The 16,654-nt window shown below is 44.3% G+C and overlaps 1 protein-coding gene across 2 annotated transcripts in view; it reads left to right on the forward strand.

Annotated features, from left to right (window-relative positions):
* LOC133539127 (rho GTPase-activating protein 10-like) overlaps positions 1-16,654 on the forward strand; it is a 170,556-nt gene that overhangs the window by 74,457 nt on the left and 79,445 nt on the right. For both annotated transcript variants that reach the window (XM_061881221.1, XM_061881222.1), the window contains exons 2-3: positions 7,308-7,403; positions 12,457-12,518. In XM_061881221.1, coding sequence (XP_061737205.1) covers positions 7,308-7,403; positions 12,457-12,518 — 158 coding nt within the window. The remainder of the gene's footprint in view (positions 1-7,307; positions 7,404-12,456; positions 12,519-16,654) is intronic.

Genomic DNA, 16,654 nt, shown 5'->3' on the forward strand with positions numbered 1-16,654 from the left:
TAGAAATAAATATTAATAATAACGATTTCAAATCAAGTTATCCATCAAACTGTGCAATGTAAAAGTAGCAATAGAGTTCATGGTAAAATTGTGAAATTTACTGTGGTTTTTATAGCAGTTTTCTCTAAATAAAAAAAATAACTCTTTTTGGTACTGTAACAAACTATGGTGCTGTTTTAACATTTACAGTAATACACTGAAAAATCTGCAGTTGTTGATTTGCCGTTAAAAAAAAAGGCTGCTCAGATGCCAAAATGTTACTGTAAAATTGCAGTTTTTTTATTAACAGTAAAAAAACAAATGTAAATTTTACAGTAAAATGTTGGCAACTGAGCAGCCTATTTTTTTTTTTTAACCATAAAACAGCAGTACTGTTTTTCCATTTCTAGTAATATACTCTACATTTTGAGGTGAAATTATTGCAACGTACCATTTTTTTTTTCTCGTTGTGAAAAAAACCTAATAAAATTAATAAATAAATGGGTTGTACTTGTATAGCGCTTTTCTACCTTCAAGGTACTCAAAGCGCTTTGATACTACTTCCACATTTTCCCATTCACACACTGATGGAGGGAGCTGCCATGCAAGGCGCTAACCTGCACCCATCAGGAGCAAGGGTGAAGTGTCTTTCTCAGGACACAACGGACGTGACGATGTTGGTACTAGGTGGGGATTGAACCAGGGACCCTCGGGTTACGCATGGCCACTCTTCCACTGCGCCAGTTAAAAAATAAATAAATAAAAAAAAAAAAAAAACGACATATCAGTCGACAGAATTTTACTGTAAAAAAACAAACACTGGTCGTTTTTTTCCCAACTTTCAGTAATATGCTGTAAAGAAAAAAATAAAATAAAATAAGTGTGTAATAATGTTAAAATCTGGTTAAAAGTGGCCCTCAGTGGAAACCACTCTGCATTACTGCGTGCCTAAAGTCTTGTGTCGCCTTGCAGAAGCAGAGCCCAGCAAATTGTTTTCCAAGTCGTCCTGGGCCATTCGTCAAACACGGAGACATGACGCTTCCTTACACTCCAGTCTTAAAATAACCCTCGCCATATTCTGCCATGCTTCCCAAGGGGGGTTGGGAGGGGGTCCTGTCGCATACATGCCACGTCAGGGAATCTCTTCGCTGTCTGGAAATAGTTTTGGTTTGCCCTGTGTGTCTTTTTCTTTACTTGTTGCCATAGTTGACTATTTATAAATCCCAAACAGCACATCCAGTTACTTTTTGTGCTGTTACTCAAAAAGACTTGAAAGCCTGACCCAGTTTTATTTTCTCGTAACCTGCCGTGCCACCCGGATCATAAAACACCTCTTCACAGCTGACGTGTTTGATTTTTGACCTGCTAGCAGGATGCAGTGTCTCCAAGACAAACAGGATGTTTGCAAAAAAGTTGAACTGTGGTTTTTATGACGAGTGATGCCAAGTGTGCAGCTTTTCACACCGGCTTTCTGTGATGCTTCACAAATGTAATGGTTGCATAATCTGGGGCTGGAGTGAGTAGGGTGAGGATGATTATAGCACAGTGTGAGTGACGGTCAGGGCAGGGAGAGGTTGGCAGCGCACTTCAATCAATGTTTACTTATATAGCCCTAAATCACTAGTGTCTCAAAGGGCTGCACAAACCACCACGACATCCTCGGTAGGCCCACATAAGGGCAAGGAAAACTCACACCCAGTGGGACGTCGGTGACAATAATGACTATGAGAACCTTAGAGAGGAGGAAAGCAATGGATGTCGAGCGGGTCTAACATGATACTGTGAAAGTTCAATCCATAATGGATCCAACACAGTCGCGAGAGTCCAGTCCAAAGCGGATCCAACACAGCAGCGAGAGTCCCGTTCACAGCGGAGCCAGCAGGAAACCATCCCAAGGGTAGCGGACCAGCAGCGCAGAGATGTCCCCAGCCGATACACAGAGGGACATAGAAGAAAAAGAAAAGAAACGGCAGATCAACTGGTCTAAAAAGGGAGTCTATTTAAAGGCTAGAGTATACAAATGAGTTTTAAGGTGAGACTTAAATGCTTCTACTGAGGTGGCATCGCGAACTGTTACCGGGAGGGCATTCCAGAGTACTGGAGCCCGAACGGAAAACGCTCTATAGCCCGCAGACTTTTTTTGGGCTTTGGGAATCACTAATACAGGACAGGTTTGAGTAATGTCTGGTTGAGCCAGTCATGACTCCTGCAAGGCAAAGGCAAGCTACTCACAGCGAGGCCTGGGACGATTCGTCAGATTAGTCGACGTCGTCGATGACATCATTTTACTTGCGTCACAAGAAAGATAGCCGCTGAGCACGGAGGAAAGGGCTGGGCGATATAGGCTTTTTTTATTATCTCGATATTTTTAGGCCATGTCACGATACACCGTATATATCTCCGTGAATGAACACTTGGTGCTTATAATCACAGCAGTATGATGATTCTATGTGTCTACATTCAAACATTCTTCTTCTTACTGCATTCATATACAGTGGGGCAAAAAAGTATTTAGTCAGCCAGCGATTGTGCAAGTTCTCCCACTTCAAATGATGACAGAGGTCTGGTATTTTGGTTTCATCTGACCACATGACATTCTCCCAATCCTCTGCTGTATCATCCATGTATCCATTTTGGTATAAACTCAACTCCTCGTGTTTGGAGGAAGAAGAATACTGAGTTGCATCCCAGGAACACCATACCTACTGTGAAGCATGGGGGTGGAAACATCATGCTTTGGGGCTGTTTTTCTGCTAAGGCAGGGGTGTCAAACTCAAATACAGAGCGGGCCAAAATTTTAAACGGAACAAAGCCGCGGGCCAAGGTTGAACAAATTAACCTTTTAATAGGGACGGCGTGGCGCAGTGGGAGAGTGGCCGTGCGCAACCCGGGCGTCCATCCATCCATCCATCTTCTTCCGCTTATCCGGGTCGGGTCGCGGGGGCAGCAGCCTAAGCAGGGAAGCCCAGACTTCCCTCTCCCCAGCCACTTCGTCTAGCTCTTCCCGGGGGATCCCGAGGCGTTCCCAGGCCAGCCGGGAGACATAGTCTTCCCAACGTGTCCTGGGTCTTCCCCGTGGCCTCCTACCGGTTGGACGTGCCCTAAACACCTCCCTAGGGAGGCGTTCGGGTGGCATCCTGACCAGATGCCCGAACCACCTCATCTGGCTCCTCTCCATGTGGAGGAGCAGCGGCTTTACTTTGAGTTCCTCCCGGATGGCAGAGCTTCTCACCCTATCTCTAAGGGAGAGACCTGGAAACTCATTTGGGCCGCTTGTACCCGTGATCTTATCCTTTCGGTCATGACCCAAAGCTCATGACCATAGGTGAGGATGGGAACGTAGACCGACCGGTAAATTGAGAGCTTTGCCTTCCGGCTCAGCTCCTTCTTCACCACAACAGATCGGTACAACGTCCGCATTACTGAAGACGCCGCACCGATCCGCCTGTCGATCTCACGATCCACTCTTCCCCCACTCGTGAACAAGACTCCTAGGTACTTGAACTCCTCCACTTGGGGCAGGGTCTCCTCCCCAACCCGGAGATGGCACTCCACCCTTTTCCGGGCGAGAACCATGGACTCGGACTTGGAGGTGCTGATTCTCATTCCGGTCGCTTCACACTCGGCTGCGAACCAATCCAGCGAGAGCTGAAGATCCCGGCCAGATGAAGCCATCAGGACCACATCATCTGCAAAAAGCAGAGACCTAATCCCGCGGCCACCAAACCGGAACCCCTCAATGCCTTGACTGCGCCTAGAAATTCTGTCCATAAAAGTTATGAACAGAATCGGTGACAAAGGGCAACCTTGGCGGAGTCCAACACTCACTGGAAATGTGTTCGACTTACTGCCGGCAATGCGGACCAAGGTCTGACACTGATCGTACAGGGATCGGACTGCCATAATAAGACAGTCCGATACCCCATACTCTCTGAGCACTCCCCACAGGGTCACTGGTTCAAATCCCACCTAGAACCAACCTCGTCACGTCCGTTGTGTCCTGAGCAAGACACTTCACCCTTGCTCCTGATGGCTGCTGGTTGGCGCCTTGCATGGCAGCTCCCTCCATCAGTGTGTGAATGTGTGTGTAAATGTGGAAGTAGTGTCAAAGCGCTTTGAGTACCTTGAAGGTAGAAAAGCGCTATACAAGTACAACCCATTTATCATTTATTTATTTAATAGGGACCCAAACAAGTTTTGCATTAAATATTGAACAAGCAAGGCTTATATAACTTTAGTGACAGGCAAAATCCAGTTTCAAATAATAATAATAATAATAAAAAAAAAAATCAATGGCATATCAAATAAAATTTTAATAAAAATTGTATGCCTTTTTTTTCTATTTGCAATCGTCTGAGTTAAATATCATTTTTTTCCCCACAGGCTAATAATAAATTTGAAAATAAAATAACAATAATGAATGAACCAAACATTCAAGCCTTGAAGTAGCAAGAGAAAATGCATTAATAAAACGTTAATTTTTGGTCAGTTTGCTGGAAGTTTCCCGGAAGAGTTAGTGCTGCAAGGGGTTCTGGGTATTTATCCTGTTGTGTTACGGTGCGGGTGTTCACCCGAAATGTGTTTGTCATTGTTGTTTGGTGTGGGTTTCACAGTGTGGCGCATATTTGTAACCGTGCTAAAGTTGTTTATACGGCCACCCTCAGTGTGACCTGTATGGCTGTTGACCAAGTATGCGTTGCATTCACTTGTGCGTGTGTGTATGTGTAAAAGCCACAAATATTATGTGACACGCTGTTAGTATGGAGGAAAAACAAATCGTGTATGTCCTTCACTATGTGGTAGGTTCCTGCGGACGTTATCTCCGTCTGTTGTTGACTATTTTTTCATACGGTGTTGATCTGAAAATGGTCGCTTGGGCATTTTGTTGCTGTGGCACCAAACGGAGATGTTGACATGCAGAGTTTCAAGCACTCTTCATTCTCCAGCGCAGTGGTTCTCAAAATTTTTCGGTGATGTACCCCTTGGGAACATGTTTTAAATTAAAGTAGCCCCTAATCCAGGGGTCGGGAACCTTTTTGGCTGAGAGAGCCAAGAAGCCAAATATTTTAAAATGTATTTCCATAAGAGCCATATGATATTTTTTTTTACACTGAACACAACTAAACGCGTGCATTTTTTAGTAAGACCAACATTTCCAGAGTATAATAGGTCTCTTATTCTTTGTAATAACATTGTTATTCTGAAGCTAACTGTGGAGGGGGCGTGGCCTGCCGGCCTGCAGCAAAGCAGGATGTTGCCAGGACCGGCCTCGAAATCAGCGACAGGTGCGTAGAAGGCCCACCTTGGCCTTTTTATCTAATCACCTGTCGCTCTGTTATAAGCAGCAGCCAGGAGGAGAGACAGGGTTGAGGCTGGAGCCAGAGCGCGAGTGAGGAGGAAAGAGAAAAAGACAATTGCTGGAAAGCAACTGAGAGAAAAATAAAATAAAACAATATTGTAACCCTAAAACAGGCTCTTGGTGGTCTGAAGAACCCCCAGGAGGGCAAGCCCCACATTAACCAATAATAAATAAATTACTTCTTACCATTAATGCAACTTCTTGAACATAAAAAAGCATGAGAATGTTTTATATTTTGAACGTTATTTTTAACACTGTGATTACAAGTGGAATTAAAGCTGCAAACAGCGTTGGTCGGGTCCGCCTTTGGCCGCTGCCAAGCCCTGGTCTGTCAGACCTACATAGAGGTCTTTGTTTCATGTCTCTACAACATTCCTAACAGATGTTACAAGCAGTTTTGTCTGGGTTTTTTCCTAGGGGGCGCTGGAGCGCAATTTTGACTTTTGGGGTTTGGTTTTTATTAGATGGCAATTTTCACCAGTCCTGATGTGTGTGTAAAATTTGGTGAGTTTTGAAGCATGTTAAGGGGTTCAAATTACAGATCAGCGTTTCTGGATGTTGTTGATAAATGGCTTGCGCTTTGCATAGTAGAGCTTTAACTTGCACTTTGAAGCATTTTAAGGGGGTCAAATTACAGCTCAAAGAGGCAAAAATGACATTTTTTAGGAAACTTTGCGCAGGGGTTCTTTGAAGGCGCGTAAAATCCAAACCGGAGCAGTAATCAAAACTTGGTTGGATAGTTTTAATCAAAAGGGTTAAATCTTTCTCCTGTGCGAGTTTGAAGCCGAAACGACAAACGCACTGGGAGGAGTCTACGTTTGAAAAAGGTAACGGGTTTTTACAAAACTTTTATTTTGAAGGGGTAATTTTTTACTTCCTGTTGATTTTTGCCGAAGGATGTCAATTATCTAAATGTAGGTCTAAGTGAGACCTACATTGAAGTTTTTGTTTCATGTCTTTCCGGCATTCCTACCGGAAGTTACAAGCAATTTTGTTTGTGGTTTCTTCCTAGGAGCAGTTTTTGCTGTGTTTTATTCAAAAATTGCGCTAGAGCGCAATTTTGAGTGTTGGGGTTTGGTTTTTCCACTACATTGCAAATTTTGCCAGTCCTGATGTGTGTGCCAAGTTTGGTGAGCTTTGAAGCATTTTAAGAGGGTCAGATTTCAGCTCAAAGAGGCAAAATAGCATTTTTTGCGAAAATTTAGTTTTGAAGGGGTTTTTGCCAACTTCCTGTTGATTTTAGGTATAGAAGTTTCTAATGGGGCATCTAGGTCTAAGTCAGTCCTACATGGAGGTTTTTGTTTCATGTCTCTACGACATTCCTAACAGAAGTTACATGCAGTCTGTTTTTCTTTCCTTCCTAGGGGGCGCTAGTGCGCAGTTTCGATTTTTCTGGTTTGGCTGCCTAATATGTTGGGAAGGCATGCCAGACCGACGTGTGTGTCAAATTTGGTGAGTTTTGAAGCATGTTAAGGGGGTCAAATTACAGCGCGTAGGTGCGGAAGAAAGAAAGAATAATAAAACGCACCAGTTTCAATAGGGTCCTTGGACCCTAATTATTCATTACTTATCGTGTTAAGCAATGTCAGCTCAGATTTATCCGAGAGCCAGATGCAGTCATCAAAAGAGCCACATCTGGCTCCGGAGCCATAGGTTCCCTACCCCTGCACTAATCAGAGCAAAGCATTTTTGTTGAAAAAGAGCCATAAAGAAGTAAAATACAGCACTATGTCATCAGTTTCTGATTTATTCAATTGTATAACAGTGCAAAATATCTCACACAATTTCCCAACTCATACGGAAACGGGGTTTGTAGATACATATCTTCTATTCTATCTTTTTTTTTTTACTATGGATATTACCAAATGATTGTGTACGCGCCTCAGGTGATCTGCTCCAATTTCCTTGTTCTTTGATCCTGTTCACTGTAATAATGACAATACAACTCGATTCTATTTTGTCCTTCCAGAGCTGGGGATGGCACAGCGCAAGTTCGCTCAGTGCCTGGGAGAGTTTCAGTTCGAGTACATCGGCGACGCGAAGACAGACGACGAGCGGTGCATCGGTAAGTGCGGGGTCTTTGGCATCCTATCAAGAGTCAAGCTTAACCACCGCCTCGTGTCGCCACCAAACACAAACGATTTCATCACAACTTGTCTTTAGTTTAATCTGGTGATCACTTGCCACTTTTTGGCACAAACCATGCAGTAGAAAGTGAGTGTGGGGCGGCATAGCTCGGTTGGTAGAGCGGCCGTGCCAGCAACTTGAGGGTTGCAGGTTCGATCCCCGCTTCCGCCATCCTAGTCACTGCCGTTGTGTCTTTGGGCAAGACACTTTACCCACACTGCTTTAAAATGTAACTTAGATATTTGGTTTCACTATGTAAAGCGCTTTGAGTCTTAATGAAATCAAACAATGGATGTCCGCTAACTTTTTACAACTCAACGCCAAAAAACGGAAATGCTGATTATCGGTCCTGCTAGACACCGACCTCTATTTAGTAATACAACTCTAACATTTGACAACCAAACAATTAAACAAGGCGACTCGTTAGAGAATCTGGTTATTATCTTTGACCCAACTCTCTCCTTTGAGGCACACATTAAAAGCGTTACTAAAACGGCCTTCTTTCATCTCCGTAATATCGCTAAAATTCGCTCCATTCTGTCCACTAAAGACGCTGAGATCATTATCCATGCGTTTGTTACGTCTCGCCTCGACTACTGTAACGTATTATTTTCGGGTCTCCCCATGTCTAGCATTAAAAGATTACAGTTGGTACAAAATGCGGCTGCTAGACTTTTGACAAGAACAAGAAAGTTTGATCACATTACGCCTGTACTGTATATACCTTTATATACATATATACATACATATATACCTATACTGTATATACCTTTTATATACATATATACATACATATATACCTATACTTTATATACATATATACATACATATATACCTATACTGTATATACCTTTATATACATATATACATACATATATACCTATACTGTATATACCTTTATATGCATACATATATACCTATACTGTATATACCTTTATATACATATATACATACATATATACCTGTACTGGCTCACCTGCACTTGCTTCCTGTGCACTTAAGATGTGACTTTAAGGTTTTACTACTTACGTATAAAATACTACACGGTCTAGCTCCATCCTATCTTGCTGATTGTATTGTACCATATGTCCCGGCAAGAAATCTGCGTTCAAAGGACTCCGGCTTATTAGGGGCGGCATAACTCGGTTGGTAGAGTGTCCGTGCCAGCAACTTGAGGGTTGCAGGTTCGATTCCCGCATCCGCCATCCTAGTCACTGTCGTTGTGTCCTTGGGCAAGACACTTTACCCACCTGCTCCCAGTGCCACCCACACTGCTTTAAATGTAACTTAGATATTGGGTTTCACTATGTAAAGCGCTTTGAGTCACTCGAGAAAAAGCGCTATATAAATATAAATCACTTCATTAGTGATTCCCAAAGCCCAAAAAAAGTCTGCGGGCTATAGAGCGTTTTCATTTCGGGCTCCAGTACTCTGGAATGCCCTCCCGGTAAAAGTCTCAACTTAAAACTCATTTGTATACTCTAGCCTTTAAATAGACTCCATTTTTAGACCAGTTGATCTGCCGTTTCTTTTCTTTTTCTCCTATGTCCCACTCTCCCTTGTGGGGGGGGTCCGGTCCGATCCGGTGGCCATGTACTGCTCGCCTGTGTATCGGCTGGGGACATCTCTGCGGTGCTGATCCGCCTCCGCTTGGGATGGTTTCCTGCTGGCTCCGCTGTGAACGGGACTCTCGCTGCTGTGTTGGATCCGCTTTGGACTGGACTCTCGCGACTGTGTTGGATCCATTATGGATTGAACTTTCACAGTATCATGTTAGACCCGCTCGACATCCATTGCTTTCCTCCTCTCCAAGGTTCTCATAGTCATCATTGTCACCGATGTCCCACTGGGTGTGAGTTTTCCTTGCCCTTATGTGGGCCTACCGAGGATGTCGTAGTGGTTTGTGCAGCCCTTTGAGACACTAGTGATTTAGGGCTATATAAGTAAACATTGATTGATTGATTGATTGATTGATTGAGTCACTAGAGAAAAAGCGCTATATAAATATAAATCACTTCATTTGTGATTCCCAAAGCCCAAAAAAAGTCTGCGGGCTATAGAGCGTTTTCATTTCGGGCTCCAGTACTCTGGAATGCCCTCCCGGTAAAAGTCTCAACTTAAAATTCATTTGTATACTCTAGCCTTTAAATAGACTCCATTTTTAGACCAGTTGATCTGCCGTTTCTTTTCTTTTTCTCCTATGTCCCACTCTCCCTTGTGGAGGGGGTCCGGTCCGATCCGGTGGCCATGTACTGCTCACCTGTGTATCGGCTGGGGACATCTCTGCGCTGCTGATCCGCCTCCGCTTGGGATGGTTTCCTGCTGGCTCCGCCGTGAACGGGACTCTCGCTGCTGTGTTGGATCCGCTTTGGACTGGACTCTCGCGACTGTGTTGGATCCATTATGGATTGAACTTTCACAGTATCATGTTAGACCCGCTCGACATCCATTGCTTTCCTCCTCTCCAAGGTTCTCATAGTCATCATTGTCACCGATGTCCCACTGGGTGTGAGTTTTCCTTGCCCTTATGTGGGCCTACCGAGGATGTCGTAGTGGTTTGTGCAGCCCTTTGAGACACTAGTGATTTAGGGCTATATAAGTAAACATTGATTGATTGATTGATTGATTGATTGAGTCACTAGAGAAAAAGCGCTATATAAATATAAATCACTTCATTTGTGATTCCCAAAGCCCAAAAAAGGTCTGCGGGCTATAGAGCGTTTTCATTTCGGGCTCCAGTACTCTGGAATGCCCTCCCGGTAAAAGTCTCAACTTAAAATTCATTTGTATACTCTAGCCTTTAAATAGACTCCATTTTTAGACCAGTTGATCTGCCGTTTCTTTTCTTTTTCTCCTATGTCCCACTCTCCCTTGTGGAGGGGGTCCGGTCCGATCCGGTGGCCATGTACTGCTCACCTGTGTATCGGCTGGGGACATCTCTGCGCTGCTGATCCGCCTCCGCTTGGGATGGTTTCCTGCTGGCTCCGCCGTGAACGGGACTCTCGCTGCTGTGTTGGATCCGCTTTGGACTGGACTCTCGCGACTGTGTTGGATCCATTATGGATTGAACTTTCACAGTATCATGTTAGACCCGCTCGACATCCATTGCTTTCCTCCTCTCCAAGGTTCTCATAGTCATCATTGTCACCGACGTCCCACTGGGTGTGAGTTTTCCTTGCCCTTATGTGGGCCTACCGAGGATGTCGTAGTGGTTTGTGCAGCCCTTTGAGACACTAGTGATTTAGGGCTATATAAGTAAACATTGATTGATTGATTGATTGATTGATTGAGTCACTAGAGAAAAAGCGCTATATAAATATAAATCACTTCATTTGTGATTCCCAAAGCCCAAAAAAAGTCTGCGGGCTATAGAGCGTTTTCATTTCGGGCTCCAGTACTCTGGAATGCCCTCCCGGTAAAAGTCTCAACTTAAAATTCATTTGTATACTCTAGCCTTTAAATAGACTCCATTTTTAGACCAGTTGATCTGCCGTTTCTTTTCTTTTTCTCCTATGTCCCACTCTCCCTTGTGGAGGGGGTCCGGTCCGATCCGGTGGCCATGTACTGCTCACCTGTGTATCGGCTGGGGACATCTCTGCGCTGCTGATCCGCCTCCGCTTGGGATGGTTTCCTGCTGGCTCCGCCGTGAACGGGACTCTCGCTGCTGTGTTGGATCCGCTTTGGACTGGACTCTCGCGACTGTGTTGGATCCATTGTGGATTGAACTCTCACAGTATCATGTTAGACCCGCTCGACATCCATTGCTTTCCTCCTCTCCAAGGTTCTCATAGTCATCATTGTCACCGACGTCCCACTGGGTGTGAGTTTTCCTTGCCCTTATGTGGGCCTACCGAGGATGTCGTAGTGGTTTGTGCAGCCCTTTGAGACACTAGTGATTTAGGGCTATATAAGTAAACATTGATTGATTGATTGATAATATAGTCTTCTTCTCCTCCATTTATCTGCCTTTTTTTAGTATTTCAAGTTATCATTACATATATGTATTGTTGTACTTGAAACAACTGTACTGTTGATAATAGAGGTAAATATTATTATTCCTTATCAATATCGCTATTTTATTGGTATTGTATTGCTCTATTTGTAGTGGAATAAAGTTAATTATTTCTGTATTATTTATTTCATTAACTGCTTCTTTGCTATCACTTTTACCATCATATTTGTACATATCCTATTTGCTGATGTTGTTCTATTGTTGTTATTGTTGTCTCTCTGTCTTAGCCCCCTCTTGGCCCCACAATATCCCTCTCGGTCTTCCTTTTTTCCCCCTCTTTCTATCCCCTCCTGCTGCGCCAAATAATAATATAAAACCATTGAATAAAGTTAAATACAAATAAGGCTGGGGACATCTCTGCGCTGCTGATCCGCCTCCGCTTGGGATGGTTTCCTGCTGGCTCCGCTGTGAACGGGACTCTCGCTGCTGTGTTGGATCCGCTTTGGACTGGACTCTCGCGACTGTGTTGGATCCATTATGGATTGAACTTTCACAGTATCATGTTAGACCCGCTCGACATCCATTGCTTTCCTCCTCTCCAAGGTTCTCATAGTCATCATTTTCACCGACGTCCCACTGGGTGTGAGTTTTCCTTGCCCTTATGTGGGCCTACCGAGGATGTCGTAGTGGTTTGTGCAGCCCTTTGAGACACTAGTGATTTAGGGCTATATAAGTAAACATTGATTGATTGATTGATTGAGTCACTAGAGAAAAAGCGCTTTATAAAAATAGTTCACTTCACACAAAATGTTTGTCGACGGCTATTCTTCGGCTTCTCATCAATCAACTTCCAACCCGTAATCATCTGGTCTTTGTGCTTCCTGACAGTCAGCTATGATGATTTCATATCTTTCCGGTAAGCTGAGTGCATGTCAGAAGGAAAAAGGCATGTGCAGGTGGTTGCCTTTCTCTCCCAAAAAGGGGAGAGAAAATGTTATCAGAAAGCATTAACTCTTCGCTTTCCTTTCATATCTTCCAGATGAGTCATTGCAGGAGTTCTCCTCATTCCTCAAGAACCTAGAAGACCAAAGAGAGCTGATGGTGAGCACAACCAGTCTGAGCCTGTTTGAAACCTTAGGGAAATAGCGTGTGTGCACGAGGCCTTACAGAATGTGCTAATATGCACTCCAGCAAGACGTATTAATATCCATATTTGGTGGTTTGCGTCTATTAATGTCCTGGCAAAGATCCCGGGGACTCACGGGGAATTTCATTTTCTTCAGCCGCTGAATAGTGTGGACGGTGTTGTCACTGTCTAAGGGTCAGTGTGCTGCACCTACATGGGAGTGGCAACTCTTAAAATACACAGCTCAATGCTGACTGCAGTATGGAAAAGAGCGGCTGCAAATGCCTCACTTATAAACCACGCCATTCCTAAATGATACACAGCTTTTCTTTTGGTGTCACGTTACGTGGTGCAATGTAAAGAAAGCAAGATAGGGAAGTGGTGCGAAAACGAAAGCCATAACACGACCGCCGTCATCTCCCCTGGCGGTGTAACCAGCAGCCGATGATTGATCTCCGGGGGACCAGAGTGTGCTGAACACTCACTCTGCCTTTTGGGATGACATCACGGTCTGGAGAAGTGGGCCGGGCTGCAGGCAGGGACACGTAGCGAGGCCCGCTAGCATTGTAGCAGCATTTTGGAAAATGTGTTGCTTTGTTACACTCATGTTTGGAGGACAAACATGACAACACACAATAGCAATCCAAAACTTGTTTAAAGGGGAACATTATCACAATTTCAAAAGGGTTAAAAACAATTAAAATCAGTTCCCAGTGGCTTGTTGTATTTTTAAAAAATGTTACCAGTCCCGGAATATCCCTAAATAAAGCTTTAAAGTGCCTTATTTTCGCTATCTTCGAAACCACTATCCATTTCCCTGTGACGTCATACAGGGCTGCCAATACAAACAACATGGCGGTTACAACAGCAAGATACAGCGACATTATCTTGGATTCAGACTCGGATTTCAGCGGCTTAAGCGATTCGACAGATAACGCATGTATTGAAACAGATGGTCGGAGTATGGAGGCAGATAGCGAAAACGAAATTGAAGAAGAAACTGAAGCTATTGAGTGACTAGCTATTGACGCTATTCGGCCATAGCGTGGGTGTACCTAATGAAGTGGCCCATAGCATGGCTGCCTTATTAGCATCGCCGGTAAAATGTGCGGACCAAACAATCGGGACTTTCGCATCTTGTGACACTGGAGCAACTTCAATCCGTCGATTGGTAAGTGTTTGTTTGGCATTACATGTGGGTATCTAGTTTCAAATGTACATTCAGCTAGCGTATTCAGACTCGGATTTCAGCGGCTTAAGCGATTCAACAGATTACGCATGTATTGAAACAGATGGTCGGAGTATGGAGGCAGATAGCGAAAACGAAATTGAAGCTATTGAGCGAATAGCTATTGACGCTATTCGGCCATAGTGAGGGTGTACCTAATGAAGTGGCCCATAGCATGGCTGCCTTATTAGCATCGCCGGTAAAATGTGCGGGGAAAAACGATCAGGACTTTCGCATCTTGGGATGGTTTCCTGCTGGCTCCGCTGTGAACGGGACTCTCGCTGCTGTGTTGGATCCGCTTTGGACTGGACTCTCGCGACTGTGTTGGATCCATTATGGATTGAACTTCCACAGTATCATGTTAGACCCGCTCGACATCCATTGCTTTCCTCCTCTCCAAGGTTCTCATAGTCATCATTGTCACCGACGTCCCACTGGGTGTGAGTTTTCCTTGCCCTTATGTGGGCCTACCGAGGATGTCGTAGTGGTTTGTGCAGCCCTTTGAGACACTAGTGATTTAGGGCTATATAAGTAAACATTGATTGATTGATTGATCTTGTGACACTGGAGCAACTTAAAACCGTCGATTGGTAAGTGTTTGTTTCGCATTAGATGTGGGTATCTAGTTTCAAATGTACATTCAGCTAGCGTAAATAGCATGTTAGCATCGATTAGCTGGCAGTCATGCCGCGACCAAATATGTCTGATTAGCACATAAGTCAACAACAACAAAACTCACCTTTGTGATTTCGTTGACTTAATGGTTGCAAATGCATCTGCAGGTTATCCATACATCTCTGTGCCATGTCTGTCTTAGCATCGCCGGTCAAATGTGAAGACACTCTGGTACATTCAATGGGGGTCTGGCGGCAGATTTCTTGCCAGTGGTGCAACTTGAATCCCTCCCTGTTAGTGTTGTTACACCCTCCGACAACACACCCACGAGGCATGATGTCTCCAAGGTTCCAAAAAATAGGCGAAAAAACGGAAAATAACAGAGCGGAGACCCGGTGTTTGTAAAGTGACAATGAAAATGGCGGGTGTGTTACCTCGGTGACGTCACGTTCTGACGTCATCGCTAAAAGACCGATAAACAGAAAGGCATTTAATCCGCCAAAATTCACCCATTTAGAGTTCGGAAATCGGTTAAAAATATACATGGTCTTTTTTCTGCACCATCAAGGTATATATTGACGCTTACATAGGTTTGGTGATAATGTTCCCCTTTAAAAGATTTCCTTTAGTACCAGAATGATACAAACCCCGTTTCCATATGAGTTGGGAAATTGTGTTAGATGTAAATATAAACAGAATACAATGATCTGCAAATCCTTTTCAACCCATATTCAGTTTAATGTGCTGCAACAGTGATTTTCAACCACTGTGCACGGGAAATTATGCAACTTCACCTAATTGGTCCAAAAAATATTTTTGGCAAATCAATAATCATAATAATCTGTCGTTGTCTAGTGCCTGTGCTGTGTAGACCTTGGCAGGGTAATCTTGTAATACTCCATATCAGTAGGTGGCAGCAGGTAGTTCATTGCTTTGTAGAAGTCGGAACGCGTCGAGGTGTGTTCACCGTTGTGGTGAAGAAGGAGCTGAGCCGGAAGGCAAAGCTCTCAATTTACCGGTCGATCTACGTTCCCATCCTCACCTATGGTCATGAGCTTTGGGTCATGACCAGAAGGATAAGATCTCGGGTACAAGCGGCCCAAATGAGTTTCCTCTGCCGGGTGGTGGGTCTCTCCCTTAGATATAGGGTGAGAAGCTCTGTCATCCGGGGGGGAACTCAAAGTAAAGCCGCTGCTCCTCCACATGGAGAGGAGCCAGAGAAGGTGGTTCGGGCATCTGGTCAGGATGCCACCCGAACGCTTCCCTAGGGAGGTAGGAGGCCACGGGGAAGACCCAGGACACGTTGGGAAGACTGTCTCCCGGCTGGCCTGGATCCCCCGGGAAGAGCTGGACCAAGTGGCTGGGGAGAGGGAAGTCTGGGCTTCCCTGCTTAGGCTGTTGCCCCCGCACCCCGACCTAGGATAAGCGGAAGAGGATGGATGGAAAGCGTCGAGGATGGTTTGTCGTCATCCTAATATGCAGAGCACAGCGGTAGACAGCGTGAAGGTAAAATGGTATGTACCACTTAAACCAAAAATTAACAAAAGGCACTGAAGCATAGGGATGGCTATGTAAAACCAAACTAAAACTGAACTGGCTGAAAAGTAAACAAAAACAGAATGCCGGACGACAGCAAAAACTTACAGCGTGTGGAGCAGATGGCGTCCACAAAGTCCATCCGTACATGACATGACAATCAACATTGTCCCCACAAAGAAGGATAGCGTATGCACAACTTAAATAATCTTGATTGCGAAAACTAAGCCGATGCGGGCAATATCACTCAAAGGAAGGCGTGAAGTTGCTACAGGAGAACACCAACAACACAGGAAGGGTCACCAAAATAAGAGCGCAAGACCGGAACTAAAGCACAGGAAACAACATCAAACTCAAAATAAGGCACGACAACCCGGTGGAGTTTAATTTTTTTTAACCTTTTCTGCTGGTGGTGTGCCTCCGTATTTTTTTTATGAAAAAAATGTGCCTTGGCTCAAAAAAGGTTGAAAAACACTGTGCTACAAAGACAACATATTTGATGGTTTTTTTTGCAAAAAATCATTAACTTTAGAATTTGATGCCAGCAACAAGTGACAAAGAAGTTGGGAAAGGTGGCAATAAATGCTGATAAAGTTGAGGAATGCTCATCAAACACTTATTTGGAACATCCCACAGGTGTGCAGGCTAATTGGGAACAGGTGGGTGCCATGATTGGCTATAAAAACAGCTTCCCAAAAAATGCTCAGTCTTTCACAAGAAAGGATGGGGCGA

The sequence above is a fragment of the Nerophis ophidion genome, linkage group LG20 (genome assembly GCF_033978795.1).
Source record: "Nerophis ophidion isolate RoL-2023_Sa linkage group LG20, RoL_Noph_v1.0, whole genome shotgun sequence".
NCBI classification, from domain to species: Eukaryota; Metazoa; Chordata; class Actinopteri; order Syngnathiformes; family Syngnathidae; genus Nerophis; species Nerophis ophidion.